Source organism: Ranitomeya variabilis, chromosome 3, assembly GCF_051348905.1.
Source record: "Ranitomeya variabilis isolate aRanVar5 chromosome 3, aRanVar5.hap1, whole genome shotgun sequence".
In the NCBI taxonomy this organism is placed as follows: Eukaryota; Metazoa; Chordata; class Amphibia; order Anura; family Dendrobatidae; genus Ranitomeya; species Ranitomeya variabilis.
In genome coordinates, this window is record NC_135234.1 from 486770139 (window position 1) to 486796157 (window position 26019).

The following is a 26019-nucleotide window of genomic DNA, read 5'->3' on the forward strand; positions in this document are numbered from 1 at the left end:
CTGATGTAAAGTAGACATGTGGGAAATGTTATTTATTAACTATTTTGTGTCACATAACTCTCTGGTTTAACAGAATAAAAATTCAAAATGTGAAAATTGCGAAATTTTCAAAATTTTTGCCAAATTTCCGTTTTTTTCACAAATAAACTCAGAAATTATCGACCTAAATTTACCACTAACATGAAGCCCAATATGTCACGAAAAAACAATCTCAGAACCGCAAGGATCCGTTGAAGCGTTCCTGAGTTATTACCTCATAAAGGGACACTGGTCAGAATTGCAAAAAACGGCAAGGTCATTAAGGCCAAAATAGGCTGGGTCATGAAGGGGTTAATGGTACAATACTGGGCAGTCGCATGGTCTGCCACCATTGGCAGTACAACACTGGGTCCAGTCGCTTTGGCCCATATTTGAATACTAGTACTGACCCACGAAAGTTATGGGCCCTCACGGACATTTTGTATTTGGAGCCACAAGCTTCACTTACATCCTCCCAAGTTTTGTGCCTGAACTGTATTAACCCTTCCAAAGCAAATGCCAGCCTGCAGTACAGTCCTCTCCTCACTGCCAGTCTCCATGGTGTGAACAGATCATTCAGTGCACATACACTAGTAATGCCTGACGGTGCCCAATAACCATTGCAGTGAGCGGTCCCTGCGCCCACCACACCAGCCCCTCCCCTGCCACTGCCCGCAATAAACTACAGCCAGAAATGGCTGCGTGACAAGTGCAGCCCAGCACCCTCCGGCCTCCTCCTCCGCAGCAGCAGCAGCAGAGAGGTGGAGTCAGCTCCACACCTGTGTGCTAGGCCGTGGTACTCGGCCATTGTATGCCGGCGCTGAGGGGAGACTATCTGGACGGAATGGACTCCCTCCTCGGCGGCTGAGGCCTACATGCTGCAGGACGGGGAGCATCGAGAGCCGTCGCTAGGGGGCGCCCACCGCGCGGACAGCGGCCGGATATGGAGGTACTGCACAGCACCAGTGGTCCTAGTTCTGTAGTACAGGCTGCCTGCCTCTGACCGCCCGGCACAGGAGTGGGGAGCCGCCATCGGTGGCAGAGCTTGGCTGGGCAGGACAGTCATTCCCATTGCCATGTGTGGGTGCCGCTATTATATGGCATGTACTGCGGGGTGCCGTCAGGGCCGGTTTTAGGCAAAGTGGGGCCCTAGGCAAAAGTTTAAAATGGGGCCCCAAATTCTAACATATTGCACCAACAGAAACATTTTGGTTGTAGCTACATGCGCTGATTTCAGGCCACTAAACGAGCGTGATCAACAATATTGAAGTCATTCGCCACTTGTTTCCAGCCTCTTTACACTGGCTGGGGACAGAATGATCACTAGTAAATCAATCTGTCCCCATACAGTATCATCTTAGCAGAATATCTGCAGTTTTAACTGGGCGATGTGCTGATGAGAACAATGGTTTTTGTTCCGGCATATACTGTACATACATACACCGTACATACACACAGATACACATACCGTACATACATACAGATACACATACACGTACTGTACATACACACATACAGTTATATACACAGATAGTATACACATACCGTACATACATATACCATACATACACACAAATACACATACATACACCGTACGTACACACAGATACACATACAAATACAGTATATGCAAACACATACATATACCATACATACACACAGATACACATACATATACCATCATACATACACATAGCGTACATGCACACATGCATATACCGTACATTCACACAAATGCCGTACACACATATACCGTACATACACAGATACATACACATATACCGTACATACACAGATACAGTTATATACATATAGTACACACATACCGTACATACATATAAAATACACCCAAATGCACATACCGTACATACATACATATACCGTAAATGCATACACACACATATACCGAACATACAGATACACATACACGTACCGTACATACACACATACAGTATATACACATACCGTACACACATATACATACACATATACTGTATGTACATGCACATAAACATACATAAATACCATATATCCATACAAATTTATTTCACATACACAGATACACACATACTGTACATGCATACACACACAGCCATACAACTATACCATACATACACACATATACTGTACATACACAGATACACACACACAGATAGAAACATACACATAGATACACACAGATGCACACATACATATACAAGCATATACATACATACATACTAATCTTGTATAGGTGATCAGATGAGCCCTGCAGGTCAGTTCAGCTGGAGAAGGCTGCAGACCCCACTGTGGGGGATGGGGCACAGAGCAGACAGCACCTGATGATAAATTCTCAGTAAGGGAGGAAAAGACTCAAATTCAAAAAGTTCCATGACTAAAATTATAAAGAGATAAGTTATAAAGAGCACTATAACTGCACATTACTTTTCAGGTCACTTCACAGCATACATTTTGCTGCCGTGCTGTCCCCTGCAGTGAGCTCCTCCCCCATCTCTGCTCTGTGAGGAGACGCTGCAGCTGCTCTGAACAGAACAGTGGAGGGAGCAGAAGACCCCCTGTAAGTCCTGCTTTTCCTCCATGATGGCTCTATGTGCTGTGCTGTGGGGCCCCTGACTGTAGGTGAGCACTCACCATTGGGACGCTCCATGCAGGGGGACAGACGGCAGCCAGTGAGCCTTCTCCTCAGTCTGGTCACTGTGAGGTAAGGAAAGCGTTCATTAGCCAGCGTCTCTCCCTGCGTGACACGCCCCCTTTTTGATCTCCTGCACTTCGCGCCCCGCTCTCTCCCCAGCACCCGGTGTTCCATGATTACAGGAGGGAGTGAGAAGGGCCCGACCCTGCATGATACCGGGCCTGCCTGCAGGGGCCCCCCTCCACCTCTGGGCCCTGGAGCAGTGCCATCAACAGTATGTCTGCCCCTGGCTGGGAGCCCCTAGGGCAGCGGGGGCCCCAGGCAGCTGCCTAGTCTGCCTGCCCCTAACGCCGGCCCTGGGTGCCGTATAATGTGTGTGCCCCAAAGCCTCATCCAGTCACAGGTGTTCTCTGGGCTTCATCTACAAATAATGAGAAAGGAAACCATACATAGTGTTCAGAGCTGCATGGGACACTCCCTTTTAGGCTCTTAAAGGGTTATTCTGACTGGGCATGATCCCATGAAATCCCCAGCAGTCGGCTATTATGGCATGGGAAGGCGGCCATACCTTACTGGTGGAGCTGGGAAAACCATACACAAATGATGGAGATAAGAGAGGATCCCCCCAGCGCAGCCGCCCATACGCCGTGTACTAGGCCATGACCTGGAACAGTGGGAAACGAACCCTCTTTATTGCTGGGGACTTTCCATGCTTGCGGGCAGAGCTGTGGATTTTACTGTGGATTTGCTATGGATTTTACCCTGTGTATAAGGGTCAAAGGGTGAAATCTGCAGAAGTGAAAGTCCGCAGCATGCATCTTCTATACCGGGTGACCTACAACTGTGCTCACATATAGAATACTGCACTACTAGTAACGTCTGCTATCAAAGTGCAATTTTATAGCATCATCATGCATCTAGAAATCATCAATTAAAGAGAATCTGTCAGCAGGTTTTTGCTATGGCATCTGAGAGCAGCATGAAGTAGGCAAAGAAACCCTGAATCCAACAATGTATCTCTTAGATTACTGGGTGCAGCCGTACTCACACAATCAGAACTTTTAGATGTAGCAATGCAGCAGAGCTGAGGAAGCTAACCCCGCCCCCACCAGGCTATGTGTACACAATGTGCAGAGACAGTGAGCTGCCTATCACAGGAGGGGGCGTGTCAGACTACCAGGCATGTGCTGGGTCCCAGCAATGATAAGCTACCGGTGCTAAACCAATCATTGCTTAGAAACAACAGCATGGGGCTTGATATGAGGCATTGCTGAAATCTGTGTTTTAACCCCTACAGCATGCTGTCTTCAGATTACATAGGAAAACCTGCTGATTCCTTTACTGCAGGTAGAACAACTTATCACTTATCCACAGAGGAGGTGACAACTTGCTGATTGCTGGGGTTCCCACTGATCTGAAAAACCTGCAGTGCTTCAGCTAAATGTAGCGGTGGTCGAGCACCATTCATTGGCTGTGGGATAGCCAGAGATGTGAGCCCTGTGATGAGCCAATGACTAGGAGAGTGGTGGACTTGCTTTACTACCACTCTGTTTGCACAAAGCTTTGCAGAGACCCATTCTCAATATCCCTCATTAAAGGGATTGTTTTATCAGGAAATTACCTATTATTTAAATCAGATTTTTGTGATACATGTATTTTTAATAACAATTTGGTAATTAATATTTTTCATATTACAATCTTTTTATTTTTTTTTAAGACTTCGTTATCCTGCAATTTTCACACTGGCCACTGGGGCTATTTTAGATTCACACTTCCTGTCCTTTCAGGAACAGCAAGTCTTTTGTATCATCAGAGGCAGGATTACAATTACAGGTAACGCCAGTATACAGAGCTGATAACAGGATCCACCAATCACATTACGTGATGTCGCACATGACCCTGCTTTTCCTCCCTTCACAGTGACCTTTGTGTGCGCTCATCAGACACTTCAAAATTAAAGACAGGGTTGAAGTCCAACCACTGTGGCTATGTACAGTTGTGCTCAAGTGTTTACATACCCCAAATATTATAAATGAATTACACCAGCGCCTTTGATGATAGGGGTACTATAAGGAACAGTGTTGGTTGGGATATAGGGTATGCTGCTGCTGGCAAAGCTCAGGATCCTGTGTGTCAGATCCCATACACAAATAATAAATACAAATGGTTTGCCGCTCTAATCCCTCTAATAGTCACCTAATTTTCCCAAAAGGCTAAATTAGATAACAAAAAAATGTATATGGAAAATACCTGAGACCATAATGCTGAATACACCAGGTAAATATCCAATTAGAATTGAGATCTTACTACGCATTGTTGAAGGTTAACCATAAGAGACAGCTTGCAGCATATTACATGGTATCAACAAAACACTGCTATTGTTTGTTTGATCCGGAGAATCCAGTATACTCGTGTGCACAGTTTAATATTACATTGGATATTTACCTTGTGTATTCAGCATTACGGTCTCAGGTATTTTCCGTATACATTTTTTTGTTATCTAATTTAGCCTTTTAGGAAAATTAGACATTTACATACCTCGGCAGAATTTTTGCTTTCTTGTTTTATACAGTTCAACTACCTTTTCCTGTAGATCCGTTGACAATTCTTTGCTTTCCCCATAACTCACAATGCAGAAACGTCAGTGGCTGGATAAAAGATGCAAGAGTCTGTCTGGATCCCAGAAACTCACTCAGCTTTTATGCACACACACTGATTACAGGTGAGGATGTTACCTTTAGTAGCCATTCAAACCCATTTTTGTTAACTGCTGGGCATGTTATCAGGCCAGAATCACCAGGGTATGTGAACTTTTGATCGAGGTCATTTGGATGTTTTGGGGTGTCATTATGATTTAAAAAGAGAAAACACAGTAGTTTGACAATAAATGGCTTCACCCAACCACTAAGCATGAGTGGAGAAAAGAGTTTTGGTGTTATCATTCATATTCTCTGAAAAAAGGCCAAGAAAGCAAAAATCTGCCTGGGTATGTAAACTTTTGAGCACAACTGTACATGTGTTATTTCATGAAACAATAAGAAGTTAAAGGGTAAATGTGCTTTCAAGTAAGTATTCAGATTAAAGTGTATTGTGTGAGGACATGAGGAAAAACACCATGTCTGCCTCATGTGCCTTCTATCCTGCATCCTCACCAGTTTTCTCCTCTCCATGATCAATCTGTAATTTGCAATCACTCTTTGCTGGTGGAGGAGACGCAGTGCAGTAATCTCTCCCGTACACAGCACAGAGAGGGGAACGTCTGCTCATCATTCATTTGTAGCTCACAGGGACAAGCTGCAGCAGCAGGGAGGACATAGTACAGCAGAGCTGAGATCTTACTCTGAAGCAAGCTCTGATGGGAGGTAATACACTTGCTACAGAGCTCTGCACAATGCTCAGTCTGCCTGTGTCCTTCCCCTCCCTGCTGCTCACTCCTCCCCTCCCTTCTCCATAGCATACAATGGTCTGTAGTCCTTCTCTGAGCAAGACAGATTTGAGCTAATTTTCCACAGTGGATTACAAAGATTCTTAAAATCACCCATACTATTGCTTTATGTAAAGATTGGTGAAAGCACAGTTCCGTTTTAAAGTCTAAAAAAAAAAGCCCTAGTGGTTGCACATGTTCAGTTTCTATTTTTATTACAGATTAAGACATGGAAAATAAAAAAATCACCCCCCCCAAACCTCCCAAACATTTAACATAAAAACCTGATTTAAACAATAAGGGGACGTGTTATCAGAACATGACCTAAAGCCTGGCATGCTAAACTCTAGTCTTAATGAATCGGCATCTATGGTTTCTCCAAAGTGACGAAGGCTTTTAGAGAACTTATAAGAAGTTTTGAAATCTGGGTGAAGCTTCTGGCACGGTTTAGCTTGATTGACACTTGATTTCACACCCTTGTTTGCTTATCTGGTATCTCCTGTGACCCGGAACAAGTTCATGCCAACCATACGCACCGCACACTATCACAATCCAGAAGTCTGCCATCACATGCCTGCAGACCGTGATCTCATACTTGGGTAGCTTCTTACAGGCTTGCAAACACCAGTTTGGCTATGGAAACCCATGCCATTTTGCCCCAGCACATAGTTTTGGTGCAGATGATAATTCCAGAGAAGGTTTGGAAATCAGCGACCCGGTTGTGTAACTTTACGTGGTCTGCTACGTCATGCCTGAGTTGTGCTGGTTCCCAGACGCCTCCATTTTTCCACAATATCACTCAGTTGATCGTGGAATATTTAGGAAGGAACACATTTCACAAACTGCCTTGTTACAATGGTGGCGTCCTGTTACATCACCACGATCATACTCCGTGAGCTCTTTATGACAACCCTTTCTTTCACAAATGTTAGTAAAGACTGGATGGCTTTGGGCTGGATTTTATACACCTCTGGCACTGGGACTGACTGAACGGCCTGAATCCATTGATTGAGACGTGGGTGTCAATACATTTTTCCATATAGTGTTTCTTAGGCAGTCAGATACAGAATGAACGGGTGCTGAGCTTGCGTCATCATTTCATGTAATTGGGGAAGCTTCAGAGTCCTGTTCACATTGAAGTCATCTTTAATTTTTTTTTTTTTTCCTAGAGAAAAATGGCAGTAGAGGAACATGCAGAGGTGATCTAAATTATCCCAAAGAAGCCGGGCCATGCTCACCCCAGAATATAATATGGATGTTGGAATATCTGCAAAAAAATGTGGTGCACCTTGTACAGGTTCCAGATATGTTTTGTGCTCATCTTCTTGTTGGTGGTGCTGGTGCTGGTTAGTAACATCCATCTGGTAGAGGTAAGAGAGCTCATGGAGGATTTGCCTCTGCACGTTGGCTTTACAATTAAAGTTTTTTCTGTTAAAAAAATTATTTGTTATTACTGTAATGGGGAATTCTGGCCGATATTAAATGGAGGTCCTCAGTTAGGACCCTCATATATTAGACAGAAAGGAGAATAGAAATTTTCTGTGGAGTTTCTTTGTGGTGGCTTTGCAGAGGAAAATTTCGAGCATGCTCAGTTTAAAAAACCAAAATCTGGCGCCGGAATCCGTCATTTTCCGGATCTGGCACCTTCCGGCTCCCATAGGCTTCCATTCTAGCAAACAGCTGGAAGCGCCTGATCCGGTGCTCCCGGCTTTTTCGCCGGAGACCAAAAACGTTGCTATGGATGTTTTTTCCAGAAACCGGAAACAGCAGATTTGCCGGATCTGGTGAAAACTGGTCAAAACGCAATGTCATCCGGCGCAATCTGGCACTAATGCCAGTCTATGGGGAAAAAACTGGATCCAGCGGCAACATTCGCTGGATCCGTTTTTTTTTTTTAATTTAGCCAGATTTAGTCTGACTGCGAAAACCTGATGTGTGAAAGTAGCCTTATTTTGACCAGGGGTGACCAAACTAACTTTTGCATGCCACTGTATACTTGCTGCCAAATGTATCTCTTTAATCTCTGATTCAACCAGCCATCATGTGTCTCTAGCAGCCGCGGATGTAGCAGAGCTCCGCCCTTGGCTGTGAACTTGTTAAATCCTGCTGTCAATCTCCGACACTGGCACTTAACACACATGTACAGGTGGCGTGTTATTCCATTCTGCCTCCAGTGCTTCTATAAGGTGATCACGGGACTGATGCACTGCTATGTATAGCACAGATGATCGCAGCTTCAAGTCCCCTAAGGAGACTATTAAATACAGTAAAAAGTTAAAGAAAAAGTTTTAAAAAATATAAAAAAAACATAAGTTTATACATTTAAACATTAGAATGAGAGTCATTAAAGCATCTTATCTACCTTAAAAGGGTATCAGTAAAAACATCAGCTCGGGGTGCAAAAATAAGCCCTCACACAGCCCAATATTTAGAAAAATGAAAATAATTGGGTCTTGGAAATTGAGACAAAAGCAGAAATTTTTTTGACAAATTTCTCAATTTTTGTTTCACCACTTAAATAAAAAAAAATCAACTACTATACATGTTTGGTATCTGCATACTTTTACTGACCTGGAGAACATGGTAAATAAAAAAAACTCAAAAAACAATTGAATTGCACTTTTTTTGCATTTTCAATGGACTTGGAATTTTTTTCCCCTTTTTTCAGTGCATCACATGATAAAATGAATGATATCATTCAAAAGTTCAACTCATCCCACAAAAAACAAGCCTTCATATGGTGGTTCTGAAGGAAAAAATTGTGACTCTTGGAAGGAGGGAGGGAAAAAAAGAAAAAATGGAAAATGACTGTGTCAAGAAAAGGTTAAAGGGATTCTCCGGGGTGTAAGATTGCTCTTACTGAGTGTATTGGGGGACACTTGCTTGGCATGGGATTAACGTAGTCAGGCATGATTTTTCAACACAAAACAGTCCATGCTGTTTATTAAAGTGTCATAAACCGGGTTATGCACAGTTCATTATATACATTCCATAGAACACTATAGGCACCATCTGGTGATATTAACTTGCAGCTTTATCTCAAACACTTCATTTACGGCTTTGACTCACGGACACTAAACATGCTGGACCTCTCACTTCGCCCAGTTACCATGGGTGTCCGTACGCCGTACACTTCACCAATTTCCCAAGTCACATACAGCGCATATGACCCTGGGTCGCGATCTCTAAACACACTGAACCTCACTCCGTTCAGTTGCCGTGGGAGACCACACAGTTCATAGAACATCACAAGCACCAACAGTCTGCATAGTACCTGACGGAAGCTCCTGCTCCACCTGCTGACTCCTTGTCAGTCCACTCCTCCGGGAAAGCTGCCTTACAGGGATCACCAACATGCCTGGGCGGCATATCTTAGTCAGTCCAGACCCACCGAAGGACGGTAGCTTCCCCCAACATAGACCATCCAGAATCAGAGTCTTACTGTGCGCTATTCAGGGATCCGGTCCTACTCCCAGAACCTCCCAACACACCAGCATGAACTCCTCAGGACTCCTACTCCCAGGAAATCCAACACATGTTGCCCAGTGTGCTATTCAGGATTCCTACTCCCAGGAAATCCAACACACTGGTATGTACTGTTCAGGATTCCTACTCCTAGGAAATCCAACACATACTTCCAGGACCTTCACCACTCAGGTCCACACACTGGAACCACACAGGAACATGTGACCCACACCCTGGTCACACTATATACCCCTATCCACTCCCCTGGATGGGAGTGTGGATGTGTGGCTAGTTTGTCCCGCCCATCTCACACAACTAACCTAGTAAGTCTCCCTTGACTATTATACAACACTACACAAACTCTTGAGGGACTACAGGTCCCAGAACAACCACATTACATCAGACTTACCACGCAGACTCCCTCTGCGACACATATCGGCCATTCACAACAATGCCAGTCACTGTTTCACCACCATTATCACAACAGATATGCCTCCATACATATCCCAAGGAGCACACACAGCGCCCCCTAGCTGCCACAGGGGTCACTGCATCACAGGGGATAGAAAATAATATCTAAAGGAAATGTAATTGTAAAGAAAATTCTCAATACTTTTAATTAGCAAATTACAATTGTTTGTCTACAGAGTTGATCACTGTAAAAATGACATTGCAGCCATCTTGTTACAATGACAGAAACTTGTCCTAGAATGTTGGGACATATGCCTATTCTGCACTCCTTCCTTCTCCCTTCTTGTGTAGGAAAATGTGCTCCAAGTGGCTATTCTGAACTAATACTGAAGATACCAGTGATACTGAGGTAAGAAGTGGCTACTGACATTGCTGCCACGATGCCTATCTGATCTAATACTGGAGATATAGGAATGCTGAGGTAAGAAGAGGCTGCTCACACTGCTGTCGATCTGATCTAATAGTGAAGATACCAAGGGTTCTGAGGCAAGAAGAAGCCCAACACACTGCTGTCCACCCAGTCTACCTAATCTAATACTGGAGATACAAAGAGTGCTAAGGTGAGAAGAGGCTGCTCACACTGCTGTCCATCTGATCTCACAGAGAAGATGCCAGGGGTTCTGAGGTAAGAGGAAGCCGAGCACACTGCTGTCCACCCAGTCAATCTGATCTAATACTGGAGATACAAAGAGTGCTAAGGTGAGAAGAGGCTGCTCACACTGCTGTCCATCTGATCTAATAGTGAAGATATCAGGAGTTCTGAGGTAAGAAGAAGCCGAACAGACTGCTGTCCACCCAGTCTACCTAATCTATTACTGGAGATACAAAGAGTGCTAAGGTGAGAAGAGGCTGCTCACACTGCTGTCCATCTGATCTAACAGTGAAGATACCAGGGGTTCTGAGGTAAGAAGAAGCTGCTCACACTGCTGTCCACCCAGTCTATCTGATCTAATACTAGAGATACAAGGAATGCTGAGGTAAGAAGAGGCTGCTCACACTGCTGTCCATCTGATCTAATAGTGTCCACCCAGTGTACCTAATCTAATATGGAGATACAAAGAGTGCTCAAGTGAGAAGAGGCTGCTCACCTCTGTCCATCTGATCTAATAGTAAAGATACCAGGAATTCTGAGGTAAGAAGCAGCCGAACACACTGCTGTCCACCCAGTCTATTTGATTTAATACTAGAGATACAAGCTGTGCCGAGATAAAAAGAGGCTTCTCACACAGTTGTCTACATTGTGTTTGTGATCTATTACTGGAGAAATGAAGAGTGCTGAGTTAAGAAAACGCTGGACACCATGTCTATCTGATATCATATTTGGGATACCAGGTGTGCTGAGGTAAGGCCACTCACATTTCTGTCCAACTTGTGGTTCTGAATGATAGTACATGGTATAGGCTATCTCTAGGTCGCAGCAGTGGCGCTTCCTACTTCACATGCTCACAGGCCTCTGTCCTAACACTCTATAACAAGTTTCAGTCGTTTTAATTCTATAGTGATTACCTCCCTAGACAAAACTATTTACTAATTAAATGTATTTATTATTAATGAACTTAATTGTTTTTCTATTCCAGAATAACCCCTTTAAAAGTAATCTGGAATGTCAGCCCTCTTAGGAAGCTCTCTGAGAGTGACATATTGTCTTGACAGGTGCTGATTTCAGTGGTTTGTCACCTATTCATGAAGATTTGCGCAGATCAATAGTTGCAGCGTGCTGCTTCGGCTGTGGACATGGAGGCTGATGTATGATGTATTCATGAAAGCAGTGGGAGGGCGAGTTACCCGCCTGGCAGACTGCACCCCATTACCCCACATAGGTTAAAGAGGTTTTCCACTACTAGGACCAGAATCAAGGATATATGGCCCACAGAGAGCTGAGCTTACAGGAGCGGGACAGGTAAGAAAAGTGTGTTAGAAAAGTGGTAGTTAGGACAAATGAAGGGGAGTTAAATTAGTTTTGGAAAACCTCTTTAAGGGTATGTGCACACGCTGCGGATTTTGCTGCGGATCCGCAGCGTTTCCGCAGCTGCGGATCCGCAACTGTTTCCCATGCATTTACAGTACCATGTAATGCTATGGGAAATGAAATCTGCAGTGCACATGCTGCGGAAAAAACCGCGCGGAAACGCAGCGGTTTATTTTTCGCAGCATGTCAATTCTTTGTGCGGAATCCGCAGCGGTTTTTCACCTGCTCCAATAGGAAACTGCAGGTGAAAAACTGCAGCGGAAACCGCAATAAATCCGCAGTAAAAACCGCAGCGGTTTTGCACTGCGGATTTATCAAAACCGCTGCGGAAAATTCCGCAATGGAATCCGCAGCGTGTGCACATGGCCTTAAGGCTGTCAACCATGGTTGGGTGGGCAGAAGGAGCCTGCCTCTCATGAATGCATTATATGTATAGGAAACAATGTAACAAAATAATCAGGTGCTGTAAACACACAGGGCTTGCATCACATTGCTTTATTGATTTCTACATTTTCTTTGCCAGCATCTGAATCATAGGATGGGTCTGGAGCCAGAGTGGACAGACGCACACCGTGATGCATCTCATTCTCTATCGACTGCAAAGAGAAGACATTGCGATTATCGACTTGAAATTCTGTCCAGATCTGAATATGAAGAACAGAAAATGCTACTGAAAATTCTGGAATGGCCCAGTCCACCACATATCAAGACTGAATTTATGAAAAGTACCGATGCTGCTCATAGTCACTTTGTGATCTTACAGTCTCAGTCACCATTTAAGGTGGGGGATATATTGGAAGTCCTAGTGAGAACATACGACTTTGAAGGAAATCCAAAGCACTATGGAGGAGACTATTTGCAAGCAAAAATTCATTCTCCTTTCTTGAAAGCTGGAGCAGTGGGAAAGGTCCTGGATCATCAGAATGGGTTCTATAGTGTGTACTTTACATTACTTTGGCCTGGTAGGGTGACTGTTTCAGTAATTCTGGTTCATCCAAGTGAAGGTATTCAAGTTCTTCAACGATTACGTGAAGACAGACCAGACAGAGTTTACTTTAAAAGTCTGTTCCGTTTAGGTGACTTTTCTGAAACCACAATGTGCAATGTTTGTCTGCCTGAGAAGCAACCAATATGCAATTTCTCAGACATTAAGACTGGAGAACCTTGGTTCTGCTACAAGCCCGACAAGTTATCCTGCTCAAATCGAGTAAATCATGCTAAAGGAGGCTACATGAAAAATCTTTTGACTTTCCACGATAACATGTTCTTTCAAAGGTATTTTCCAATGAATTGTTTATTTAGTTGTTTTACTTTCATGATCCATTTATAATGCTTGGACTGCCGAATAGTCAAGGACAATGTCTGTAGTCTATATTCTGGATAGACAAATGTCCATGAGGGGATGTAAAGTGAGCTTCTACAAATCTAGTGAGCCATCTTTCCTCTCTACAGATTGAATTAGTGTTGATCTAGATGAAGAGTTCTTTAAAATTTGTGCTTTTATCATTTCATTTAAGCGGAGTGAACATCAAAGTACCTATCCTGGCAAGTGGTCCAGACACAGTGACTGTACATCCTTGGAAAGTGAAAGGTATTTTTCATTTCTTCATAATAAACTGGATTGTATTAGACTGTTTTAGGGCATGTTAACACATCTTTTCTTAAGAAGTCTTTTGACGTAGGGCCACTCTGAAAATTACCTGAAAAATCGCAAAAAAAAACCTCTAACTTTTCATTTCTGTTGAAACTCAACTTGGTGTTCATAAGTTCAGGCTTTTGATCATTTTCATTAGCTTCAGGTTTCCAAAAATGGCAGATGTTTGAAAGAAGTGACCTTCACCATTTTCCAGGCGTTTTCTGCTATGCAGCTGCTCCATACACTTACATTAGAAGTCAATTGGAAGGTTACAAAAATGCTACAAAGACCAATCAGCATTTTTTTAAAGGTTTTGCAAGTGTTTATTCAGGTTTTTACGCCTCATAAAATTACAGCGTTTTATTCGTTGCGTAATGGATTAAAAAAATGAAATGCTTAAAAAAAATTAAATAAATAAATTTGAAGAAGCTAAAAAAAAAGTTATGAAAATAATTCAGGAAACGTTATTAAAACACCAACAAAAACTCTTTTGAATAGAAAAATGCCTATCAAATGCCACATAGAACAGGTCTTTCTTTTATTTTAAAACCTAATTTTTATTGAAATTTTCAGAAAATACATTAACAGACCAGGCTGTAGAAGAATATCAAATGCCTATGCGCAGACGGGGCAGATAATACCGACTTTTGCCATTTAAGCTGGCATGACATAAACACAAAAATTCAAATCTTTATACTATCATCAACTATTTGAATGTGACCTAGCTGACATTGAGTTTTATTGCGTAACATCAAGAAAAAACTGTTCTTTTGTAATCAAATTATAAATTATAAGCACTGACCTAGAAATAACCTCCCCTACTTTAATTCAGCCGCACTAGGATTGTCCAGGCTTTGAATTCAAGTCTGCAGTCACTTAATGTGATTGCATGATTGCATACTTGTAAATCCTAACAGAGAGCGCACACTGCATGCTGTCAGGATTCTCTGGTGCAATTTGCATACATACGGTCACGTGCAGACTAGACATGCACTGACTCAATCAATATAGGTGAATTGAGCAAGGTTGGGCAAGTCTAGTCGGAATGTGTCTGGAAGTATGCAAATCGCATACTTGCGGTCACATGATTCTGCACTGGAGAATCTTGACAGCAAGCACTGTGCGCGTATAGAGTGACTAGAATGATTAGTACCCCAAGGTGTGACAACCCCTTTACTCTCTTACTGTTCTACTACAGACCAGGAAATCTTCACTACATTCTCCTTCTCCAGCTATAATATCATGATGTTTTGGTCTCACCATTAGTCACAACCAATGCCAACATTAAAAATTCTAATCTTTTGCTCATTCTGAACCCAGCTTACAGGCTCGCTCATATGTGCGTATAACTCGGAAAAGTGCAATCCGATTAATGTTATTCACTCAGGTAGTGCAGATCTGTTTTTTTTTTCTCAGCTGTATTCGGTGTGAGAAAAAATTTGCAGCATTCTGCAATTTCACTGTGAAATCGGATGGGTGCTAGAAACAAATTCCATGCCATGCGGACCCAGAGTGGCATCTGATTTTTACAGATACATTACAATTCTGCAGCATAGGAAACTTTAAATGGTCCTGTGAAAAATAAATAAGTGCTGAGTAAAAGAACGGATATAACACGTACATCATACAGATGACGTGAGGAAAAAAAATGTCCTGCTTTTCTGGATGAAAATCCGACTGATTTGTTTTATACTCTCATGTGACTCTGGCCTAAGAGGGAAAGTAGCACCTTATTAGTTATGTTCTTTTTCCAGAAATGGCAGCAGCCAAAGAAAGACCCCTGTAAGATATAATCACTTCTACCAAAACCTGCCCCCTTGGCCTTGTGTCATAAATTGAGAAGCTTTGCCCTAGACAACAACTCTGCACATAATAGCTTTCGTTGTTCGGACCAGCCGAACTTATGATGAATTTGACTAGAGAATGTGACCACACACGCATCACAACCAGATTGGTGTAGCTGGCCAAGACTGGCATGTACATGCCAAAAGCCACAATATTTTTGCGCAACTGCCGAGTTGAGTAGAAATATTGCAACTAATTAATGTGTTTACACCTGATTTCTGGCTTAAACTGAACCTGTCAGCAGGATTGTGCACAGTAACCTACAGACACTGTCAGGTTGGTGCCGTTATACTGATTACAATGATCTGTCTTGTGGTTGTTGTTTAATCTTAATTTGTATTTTTCAGTTAATAAGATTCTTGTGCTTCGGGGCTGCTTGTGGGGGGTTTTATGTTGGGCTCTGCTGACATATTCATCTATATTGTTTCTGACAGGTCACTGATCCGTCAGTGACCTGCCCCCTATTATACATACTGCATATCATATTGTGTGGTTACAAAAAAAAATTCCTTACTTCAGAATGGTGCCACCTGCGCTGTAGCATGATACAATGCCTAATATGCATATATGCATTTATGCTTTAGTCCTATACTATTGTGGGGAAAAAAAATATTAATCAAAATCTTCATCAGAAAGGCACCATTTTGCTGAATGTACATTTTTTTTTCCAACCCCACAATATATTTTATGCATTATATAAAATAGGAGGCAGGTTACTCAAGGATCAATGACCCATCATAAGCCATCAGTATGAATATTTAATCGGAGCACCACATAAAGACCCTCACAGGCCACCCCGAAGCACAGGAATCTTATTAACTAAAAACTGGAAATAAAGATTAAACAACAACCACAAGATGGATTTCATAACCCCAGATATCATTTTAGTCAGTATAACAGTGCTGACCTGACACTGTCTGTAGTTTACTGTGCACAATCATGCTGACTGGTTCACTTTAAGCACCTTAATGAATCGCCCCCCTAAGGCACTATAGATACTAAAAATTATGCACACGTGAACATAAAGTAATATTTAAAGTGAGTCCATTAGCTCTTCTGTGTTCCCAGCTTTGATAGAGGGGTACATGTGGTGCTTGGGGATATATACTGGTAATTTTTCTTTTATTATATATTCAGTGTATTAACCCCTTAATGACTTATGACGTACTACAGTGGGTACGGAAAGTATTCTGACCCCTTTAAATTTTTCTCTTTGTTTCATTGCAGGCATTTGGTAAACTCAAAAAAAGTTCATTTTTTTCTCATTAATGTACACTCTGCACCCCATCTTGACTGAAAAAAAACAGAAATGTAGAAATGTTTGCATATTTATTAAAAAAGAAAAACTGAAATATCACATGGTCATAAGTGTTTCAGACCTTTTGCTCAGACACTCATATTTAAGTCAGATGCTGTCCATTTCCTTGTGATCCTCCTTGAGATGGTTCTACTCCTTCATTGGAGTCCAGCTGTGTTTAATTAAACTGATAGGACTTGATTTGGAAAGGCAAACACCTGTCTATATAAGACCTCACAGCTCACAGTGCATGTCAGACCAAATGAGAATCATGAGGTCAAAGAAACTGGCCAAGGAGCTCAGAGACAAAATTGTGGCAAGGCACATATCTGGCTATGGTTACAAAAGAATTTCTGCAGTACTCAAGGTTCCTAAGAGCACAGTGGCCTCCATAATCCTTAAATGGAAGAAGTTTGGGACCACCAGAAGTCTTCCTAGACCTGGCCGTCCAGCCAAACTGAGCAATCGTGGGAGAAGAGCCTTGCTGAGAGAAGTAAAGAAGAACCCCAAGATCACTGTGGCTGAGCTCCACAGATGGAGTAGGGAGATGTGAGAAAGTTCCACAAAGTCAACTATCACTGCAGCCCTCCACCAGTCGGGCCTTTATGGCAGAGTGGCCCGACGGAAGCCTCTCCTCACTGTAAGACATATGTAAGCCCACATAGAGTTTGCTAAAAACACATGAAGGACTCCTAGACTATGAGAAATAAGATTCTCTGGTCTGATGAGATGAAGATAGACCTTTTTGGTGATAAGTCTAAGCTGTATGTGTGGAGAAAACCAGGCACTGCTGATCACCTGCCCAATACAAGCCTAACAGTGAAACATGGTGGTGGCAGCATCATACTATGGAGGTGTTTTTCAGCTACAGGGAAAGGATGACTGGTTGCCATTAAAGGAAACATGAATGCGGCCAAGTACAGAGATATCCTGGATGAAAACCTCTTCCAGAGTGCTCTGGACCTCAGGACTTGGCTGAAGGTTCACCTTCCAACAAGACAATGACCCTAAGCACACAGCTAAAATAACAAAGGAGTGGCTTCAGAACAACTCTGTGACCATTCTTGACTGGCCCAGCCAGAGCTCTGACCTAAACCCAATTGAGCATCTCTGGAGAAACCTGAAAATGACTGTCCACCAACGTTCACCATCCAACCTGACGGGACTGGAGAGGATCTGCATGGAAGAATGGCAGAGGATCCCCAAATCCAGGTGTGAAAAACTTGTTGCATCATTCCCAAGAAGACTCATGGCTGTACTAGCTCAAAAGGGTGCTTCTACTCAATACTGAGCAAAGGGTCTGAATACTTATGACCTTGTTTTATTTTTTTATTTATTTTTTTTTATTAAATTTGCAAAAATTTCTACATTTTTTTTTTTTTTTTCAGTCAAGATGGGGTGCAGAAGTGTACATTAATGAGAAAAAATGAACTTTTTTTGAATTTACTAAGTGGCTGCAATGAAACAAAGAGTGAAACATTTAAAAAGGGGTCTGAATACTTTTGTCGTGTCCCTGCCTAAAAGGTCAAATCACTCCCATATAGAAATAGCAAGAAATACAAATATTTGGTATTGATGCGCTTGTAAAAGTCCGATATATCAAAATATAAAATACATTAATCTGATTGGTAAATGGTGTAACGAAGAAAAATCAAAACGCCAGAACTGCAGTTTTTCGGCCCCTGCAGCAACAGAAAAAAAGGTAATAATAGGCGAACAAAACATCACATCTATGTCAACATTATATTAATAAAAACATCGGCTCCGGGTGCAAAAAACAAGCCCTCACACTGCCCCATATCCAAACAATTGAAAATGTTACATCTCTCGGAAAGTGTAATATTAGCAAAAGGGATTGTATTAATAATAAAACTTAACTTTTATTGTTAATATGATAAAATGCATAATGAAATCTCTATATATTCCTAAAAATACCTATATTAAGTATGAATGTAGCAAACACAGCAAAAGGTATACAAAAAAAAGTAGATGTTAATCCTATACTGACAGTCAGTCGTAACAAAGGTGGTCCGTACCAACACAGACCCACCCTATCAGACAATTGTAAGTAATTAACAACCACAGTGATCTAAACTCAAATACACCTAAAAAAGAAATGGCTCACAGACTGACAGTGGTCAGTCCTAACAAAGGCAGTCCACATATACTGGGTCACAGCCTTAACTATGCAATAACCATGAAAATGGTTAGTACAAAAATCGGACGATCCCACCCATAGAAGCGTAACGGCGCGGTGCTTGATCTACGGTCATGTCTCTCAGGTTCCTCATCATCTTTCTTGGCAGTCAGTTGCTATCCCTACAGAAAACCCTAAATGCTGACATGACTCTGGTGTGTCCTACTTACTCCCGTCTTAAAAAGGGCAGTCCACTGCTCTCCCTAGATGAAAAAATAGCCCTAAACTGTCCCTTTGTCGTTAACCCGACGCGTTTCTCCCAAGCATGGTTCATCAGGGGAGTTCAGCATGTGTCCATTTAACCATAAGATTCTGGGCAACTTAAGCTACGCACCCCCTTTCCATCTATGAATGCATATAGCTGCAATGACACCAAGTGTCTTTCGGAAGGTGGTGACACAAATAGCAAAAAAAAATTTCTTACAAATTTTTTTTTTTTTTCACATGTTTAGTATCTGCATGATCATAATGCGCTGTAGAACCATATTGCCATGTCAGTTGTACTGTAAAATCAACTCTACAGTATATTAAAAAAAAAAACAATTGCAGAATTGCACTTTATTTTGGTATTTCGCCACACATTGAATTTTTTTACCGCTTTCCAGTACATCATATGATAAGATGAATGGTGACATTGAAAAGTACAACTCGTCCCGCAATAGACAAGCCCTCATACGGCTATATCGACGGAAAAATAAAAAAGTTATGGCTCTTGCAATGAGGAGACGAAAAAACGGAAAATCACCTGCTCCTTAAGGGGTCAATGTAAATATCAGGTGTCATAAAGAACACGGAGTCTTACTTCCTCCAGGTCAGCTGTCAATCACTGCGTGTGGATGCATGAAACAAGAATTTCCATAACCATCAGTTATCATTTGTTGCCAAGCGCCTATTCTGTACAGTCAGACATCGGCATGGAGAGTTGCTGCTGTACACAAACGGGACAATAGCCCAGACGGATCTGAATCCAGCCCAGCGGGTCTTAGCTAGTTGATGAAATGCTTATTCACATAACAGAAAGTGATATATATATATGACATGGACCTGACAGATCTGCCATAATTATGACTTGGGAAATTACCTCCCTGTACATTTTTACTTTTTCTTTTTTTCTTCCTAAAATTGAAACCTAAACCCTCTCTCTTTTCCCACTTTTTTTTTCCATTTATCATTATTAACATATGACCTATGTTTTTTGTCTATATATTATCAATGGTTTCTGGGTTTTTTCAATTTATTTAATCTGACCAAAGAAACTCTTCTTACACCCATTTTTATTTTGGTTAACGCCAGTTTTTCAAAATCTGTATTCTTTAAGCTGGAAAACTGTCTCTGTCTGCATCCTTATTTTGGTCCCCCTGAGGAATAAGTCCATGCTGCATAGAAACGCGTTGGGTATGAATTGTTCATCTGAATCCTGTGAATCCTCCCCCTACAGTGGAGCACACCCACATTTCTCCCTTTTGGTATTATGGCTGACTTTTTAGGATTTCAGAATACTGAGTAGATAATTTTTTAAGTAATTTTGGGTTTAAAATGTGCAGACGATCGATGTTTGTCAGTATGGTAATGTATCAAATGTATGATTTTTCTATTCTTGTTTTTCAGAGAAATATTTTCTTGGCAGCTCTAAGTTTCTCCCATCGGGTTATTACTATCGAGACCAATGGATGTCTGGGAGGTCCATACTATGGCAGTTCGAGCAGTCCTCAGACATCACCGATTGTTTACAAGGGAAGGTGGTGCATTTGTATGGAGACTCGACAATCCGGCAGTGGTTTGAATATCTCACAGATGTGGTGCCAGGTCAGCCTCATTTTGTTTCTCATACATCACATTATAAAAAGTATAATATTACCATTGAGCACACTTTGTAGCAGAAAAGCTAAACAATAGGTGATAAATGCTCCTCATCACAGAAGCGCGGAGAATGGAGCAAGAGTAGGGTGCCTAGCCACTTCTTTTAATGTGTTTGGGATTTCAGAGACAGCCGATGCTGTCCTACCCATTATGGAAATCACAGCATCGATAAACAATGCTAATCATGATGGAAAAAACGGAAACCATATTATCAAAGCATCTCAATTTATCCAGTATTGATTTTGAGCCCCACTCAATGAAATACATGCACTTACACACTCCAGCCTTCTATCAGTGAGGTTATTAATGGCAGCTCACTTTGCAATTGCTGACCAATATCTCAATGGGAGAGCAGGCCACAGTAGCACGTTTAGGCCACGCAGGCTGCTCTAGTAGTACAAGTAATATGTGGCCTGATGTTGTGTTAAAAAACGGTTCCTTGGACACTTTGGAGACAGATTTGCCACTGGTTCCACAACCAAATCAATGTCTCACCAAGCTGTTACTGTACCTGGGAAATGAAGATTCACGGCTTCTCCACACCATAATTCTGGAAGTAGGACTGATGTGACATTCCTCATGAAGACCTCTTTTTTGACCTCACCACAATGTGTATCATGATGCAGAGCAAAACAGCAGAAAAGACTAGAATGTAACGACAATCCTACTCCCAGGATTATGGTGTGTGGTGGCATAATATATGGTCACCGGACCCCTCCAGTCTTCATTACAGGTACTCTAACAGTTCGGCATTACATTGATTTAATCACGGAACCAGTGGTACGGCCATTTCTCCAAAGTGTCACAAGACAACAACACCAGGCTGCATGTTGCTCATGCTATTGTGCATGGCCTAAACGTGCTACCATGGCCTAAACATGCTACCATGGCCTGCAGCATCTCCGGACTTGTCTCACATCGAGTACAACTGGGATGTCATTTGTTTGGTAATTATACAGAGAACTGCCAGCAGCGGATCTTGATCTTATGTGCACAAATGCATTCAGAGTGGCAAAACATTCCTCAGACAGCCATTAATAACCTCAATGATCGCATGTTAAGGCGTGCAAGTGATTGTTGCGCTCCAACACAATACTGAAAAAAATCGAGATGTTTTGAAAACGTTGCTTCTCTTTTTTCATCATTTGCATATGTCTAACGATCCTGTGTTTTGTTTTTTTTTAATAATTCCACCACTTTCTTTTTCAATGTTAAAATGTGTATATACAGTATGTATGTGCAGGATCGGACTTATTCACTGGGGTGAACCCCCCCGGGTGAGTCTTTGTGCAGGAGTAAGACACTAACACCCCCACCCCCAATATGGGCAGTAGTATGTCAGATACATATGTTTCACTATATACAGACTATAGCAGCATCTCCTCATTCAGTCCACAACCTGCCTAGTCTATTAATATATAGAAGCATAAGTAAATTTGTGACCGAGGGTAAAGTAATATTTGCATATCGTTGAAAAGTCAGTGTTACTTAGTGTTACTTTGCATAATATATATGCAATCTGGATTGATTCGGCAAATTATTCTTCTACTTTAGGTCTGAAGCCCTTTGACCTGGGAAGCCCTAAGAATGTTGGCCCATTCTTGTCTGTTGATGTTGACCATAACATAATGCTGAAATTCCGCTGTCATGGGCCACCTATTCGCTTCTCAACTGTGTCAAGCAATGAACTGCGTTATATTGCCAATGAATTGGATGGTATAGTGGGAGGAAAGAACACTGTGGTCGCCATAACGGTCTGGTCCCACTTCAGTACATTTCCAGTAGAGGTGTACATAAGACGCCTTAGGAACATTCGAGCTGCTGTTCTTCGCTTACTGGAGCGCAGTCCGAATACAGCCATTCTCATTCGTTCTGCCAATGTCCAGGAGCTTGGACCCGAAGTGAGCCTCTTCAATAGTGACTGGTATTCCCTGCAGCTGGACACTGTAATGAGGGCTATGTTCTCTGGACTTCGCATTAAAATTGTTGATGCTTGGGAGATGTCATTGGCTCACTATCTGCCACATGCACTACACCCTGACCGCATCATTGTAAAGAATCAGATAGATGAGTTTTTGTCCTTTGTCTGTCCCAATTGAATACTTGTTTCTTTTAGGTATTAATTTTATTTTTTAATAAATTAACTTGAAATGGCAAATCCTCAGTCAGTGTTCTCATAATACGATCCTGATGCTTTTTTTGGTGATATTTCCATCTGGTTCTTTAATAAATGCACCCCTTCCCACCCAAAAAAGCTCTAAACAATATCATGTGAACATGGCCTCATAGTAACCTAAATTCATTATGGTATAGCTTTTTCTATATCTGCTATTTATTCACTCTTTTGCACTAGTTTGATTTTTCGGAACAGTCTCAATTTCTGGCTCCTGTTTGCAGATAAATATTTTACTTTAAGGGGTTTGTGAATTTAATATTGATAGCCTATTTTAAGGATAGTTCATCACTACCAGATGAGGGGGGGTGCCTCACCTACCAGCCCTGTCGATTTGTCGTTTCCGGTGTTGGAGACGGTTGGATATGTTGAGTTGCGAAGCTACATATCACAGTTCCATAACCTAGATAGTTGCAGCAGACGAATTTTGCACATTCACCCCTTTTCTAATGAATAGGGACACATCTACAGAACCTCACTTGCACCACTCTGCAGTTGACGGAGCTATTATGTTTGGATGCGCAACTAAGCCTATCCAGCCGGCACCGGTACAACTAATTGCCGTCTGTCACCCTACCACTGATTTGGTATTGATGACCTATCCTAAGTATAGGCCATAAATATAAGAGTATGTGCACGCGTTGCGGATTTGATGCTGCGGATCTGCAGCAGTTTTCTATGCAGTGTACAATACCATGTAAACTTATGGAAAACCAAATCCGCAGTGCACATGCTGCGGGAAATTCTGCGCAGAATCCGCATGTGTAAAACACAGGCGAAATCTGCGTAAAAAACGCACAAAATCCACAGTAAATCTGCCGTGAATCCTGCATTTTACTTGTGGATTCCGCAGAATCTGCGCGGAAAAATCTGCAATGGAATCCAGCAACGTGTGCACATACCCTAAAAGTACTGGACAACCACTCTAATACGTTTGAGAGTGCACTTACTTGTGGAACCAGTGGAAAAAGTTGACACCCTTACACTAGATATGAAGTCACACTGTGTATTCCCATTGTTAGCTTAGTTCAGTAGTTGGTAGAAGGTTCCTTTTTTGGATATGCCATCAATCTTCATCAGTCTTCAGAAGTTTCTGCATGATCCTGGAACAAGTCTTAGACATACTATTTTTTTTCTCCTGATCCCTTTCATGTTCGCTGACTATTAGTTGGTTGACCGTGAAAGCGTAACGGATAGAAATCAGACTGGGCAGGATCAAAGGATCAGTGGGCATGGCTGGAAATGATAAGGGCATGTGTGTCATATATAAAGAGTATGAAACATTTTTCACATTAAACGTCACCAACCAATAGCAATAGTGAGCATTCATATATTGTAGAAAGGTGCTTGGAAAGGGTAAAGAATAGTGATGAGCGAGTATACTCGTTACTCGGGTTTTCCCGATCACGCTCGAGTGATCTCAGAGTATTTAAGAGTGCTCGGAGATTTTGTTTTTGTCGGCTCAGCTGCATGATTTGTGGCTGCTAGACAGCTTGAGTTCATGTGGGGGTTGCCTGTTTGTTAGGGAATCCCCACATGTATTCAGCCTGTCTAGCAGCTGAAAATCATGCAGCTGAGGCGACGAAAACTAAATCTCCGAGCACTCACAAATACTCAAAGACCACCCGAGCATGCTCGAGAAAACCCAAGCAAGGAGTATACTCGCTCATCACTAGTAAAGAGCTGTTCACAAATGCCAACCTTATTAACTTGAGAGTTTATTTCCAGTTTGCATGTTACTCTGCCCTTTGTTGCAATGCTATAAGTCCCGTTACATTTTCCAAAACTTGTTAAAATGATTGTATTTTACTTTCTCCAAATACATGCCTGTCCATGTGCCACGTTTGTGAATTTGATTTATAACCAATAAAATCTTCTTAATTTTCATTGAAAAGTGAGAATAAATAATAGGATAGCAATTGTTACATCTTGTGATTAGGAACATACCTTTTTGTATGCACCAAGACTCATTAAAATAAAAATATTGTATTATTAAACAAGCCATTAAAAATTTTAGCTATATTTTTCTTGATGTTGAAAAAATTTACCGTACTTTTCTATGTTTGTTTTATTTATTAGTACATTTTGTTCAAATTTTTTAGTACAAGTCTCTAGAACTTTCTCAAACTGATAAAATTTAATAAAGTGTTTTGTATTTTTTCTTAATATTTTTTGTCTTTTTAAAATTTATTTATTTTTTTTAAATTAGTTTATTAAACATCAGTAAAAAAGAGAACAATAAGACATACATGTTTTGCTTGCGACCAAACCAGTACAAATGTAAACAATAAGTCTTATCAGTACACATCTTACTACATAGACCTGGTCTCATAAAACTGAAAATAATACAGTATGTCTAAAAAAAAAACTTGTAATAAAACTCAAACTGTTTTACTGCCAAAACCAATTCCATTTTGATAATATTTTAACCCCTTCATGACCCAGCCTATTTTGACCTTAATCACCTGGCCGTTTTTTGCAATTCTGACCAGTGTCCCTTTATGAGGTAATAACTCAGGAACGCTTCAACGGATCCTAGCGATTCTGAGATTGTTTTTTCGTGACATATTGGGCTTCACGTTAGTGGTAAATTTAAGGCGATAAATTTTTGAGTTTATTTGTGAAAAAAATGGAAATTTGGCGAAAATTTTGAAAATTTCGCAATTTTCAAATTTTGAATTTTTATTCTGTTAAACGAGAGAGTTATGTGACACAAAATAGTTAATAAATAACATTACCCACATGTCTACTTTACATCAGCACAATTTTGGAAAAAAAAATTTTTTTTGCTAGGAAGTTATAAGGGTTAAAATTTGACCAGCGATTTCTCATTTTTACAATGAAATTTACAAAACCATTTTTTTTAGGGACTACCTCACATTTGAAGTCAGTTTGAGGGGTCTATATGGCTGAAAATACCCAAAAGTGACACCATTCTAAAAACTGCACCCCTCAAGGTGCTCAAAACCACATACAAGAAGTTTATTAACCCTTCAGGTGTTTCACAGCAGCAGAAGCAACATGGAAGGAAA

At 41.4% G+C, this 26019-nt stretch overlaps 1 protein-coding gene across 8 annotated transcripts; it reads left to right on the plus strand.

Moving 5' to 3' along the window:
- The first annotated feature begins 668 nt into the window (after positions 1–668).
- On the plus strand, positions 669–25153 carry NXPE3 (neurexophilin and PC-esterase domain family member 3). 8 transcript variants are annotated; one of them, XM_077296774.1, is made up of 8 exons: positions 7244–7444; positions 10302–11142; positions 11274–11352; positions 11664–11910; positions 12503–13254; positions 13497–13570; positions 20563–20760; positions 22369–25153. In XM_077296774.1, exons 5-8 carry the CDS (start codon positions 12518–12520, stop codon positions 22911–22913), a joined length of 1554 nt encoding a protein of 517 aa, XP_077152889.1. In that variant the 5' UTR covers positions 7244–7444; positions 10302–11142; positions 11274–11352; positions 11664–11910; positions 12503–12517; the 3' UTR covers positions 22914–25153. The 8 variants fall into 8 exon arrangements, with proteins under 8 accessions (XP_077152886.1, XP_077152887.1, XP_077152889.1 ...); XM_077296775.1 differs by having other exon boundaries at positions 10302–10913; positions 11031–11352; XM_077296772.1 differs by lacking the exons at positions 10302–11142; positions 11274–11352; positions 11664–11910 and adding exons at positions 720–967; positions 5287–5372.
- The last annotated feature ends 866 nt before the right edge of the window (positions 25154–26019 follow it).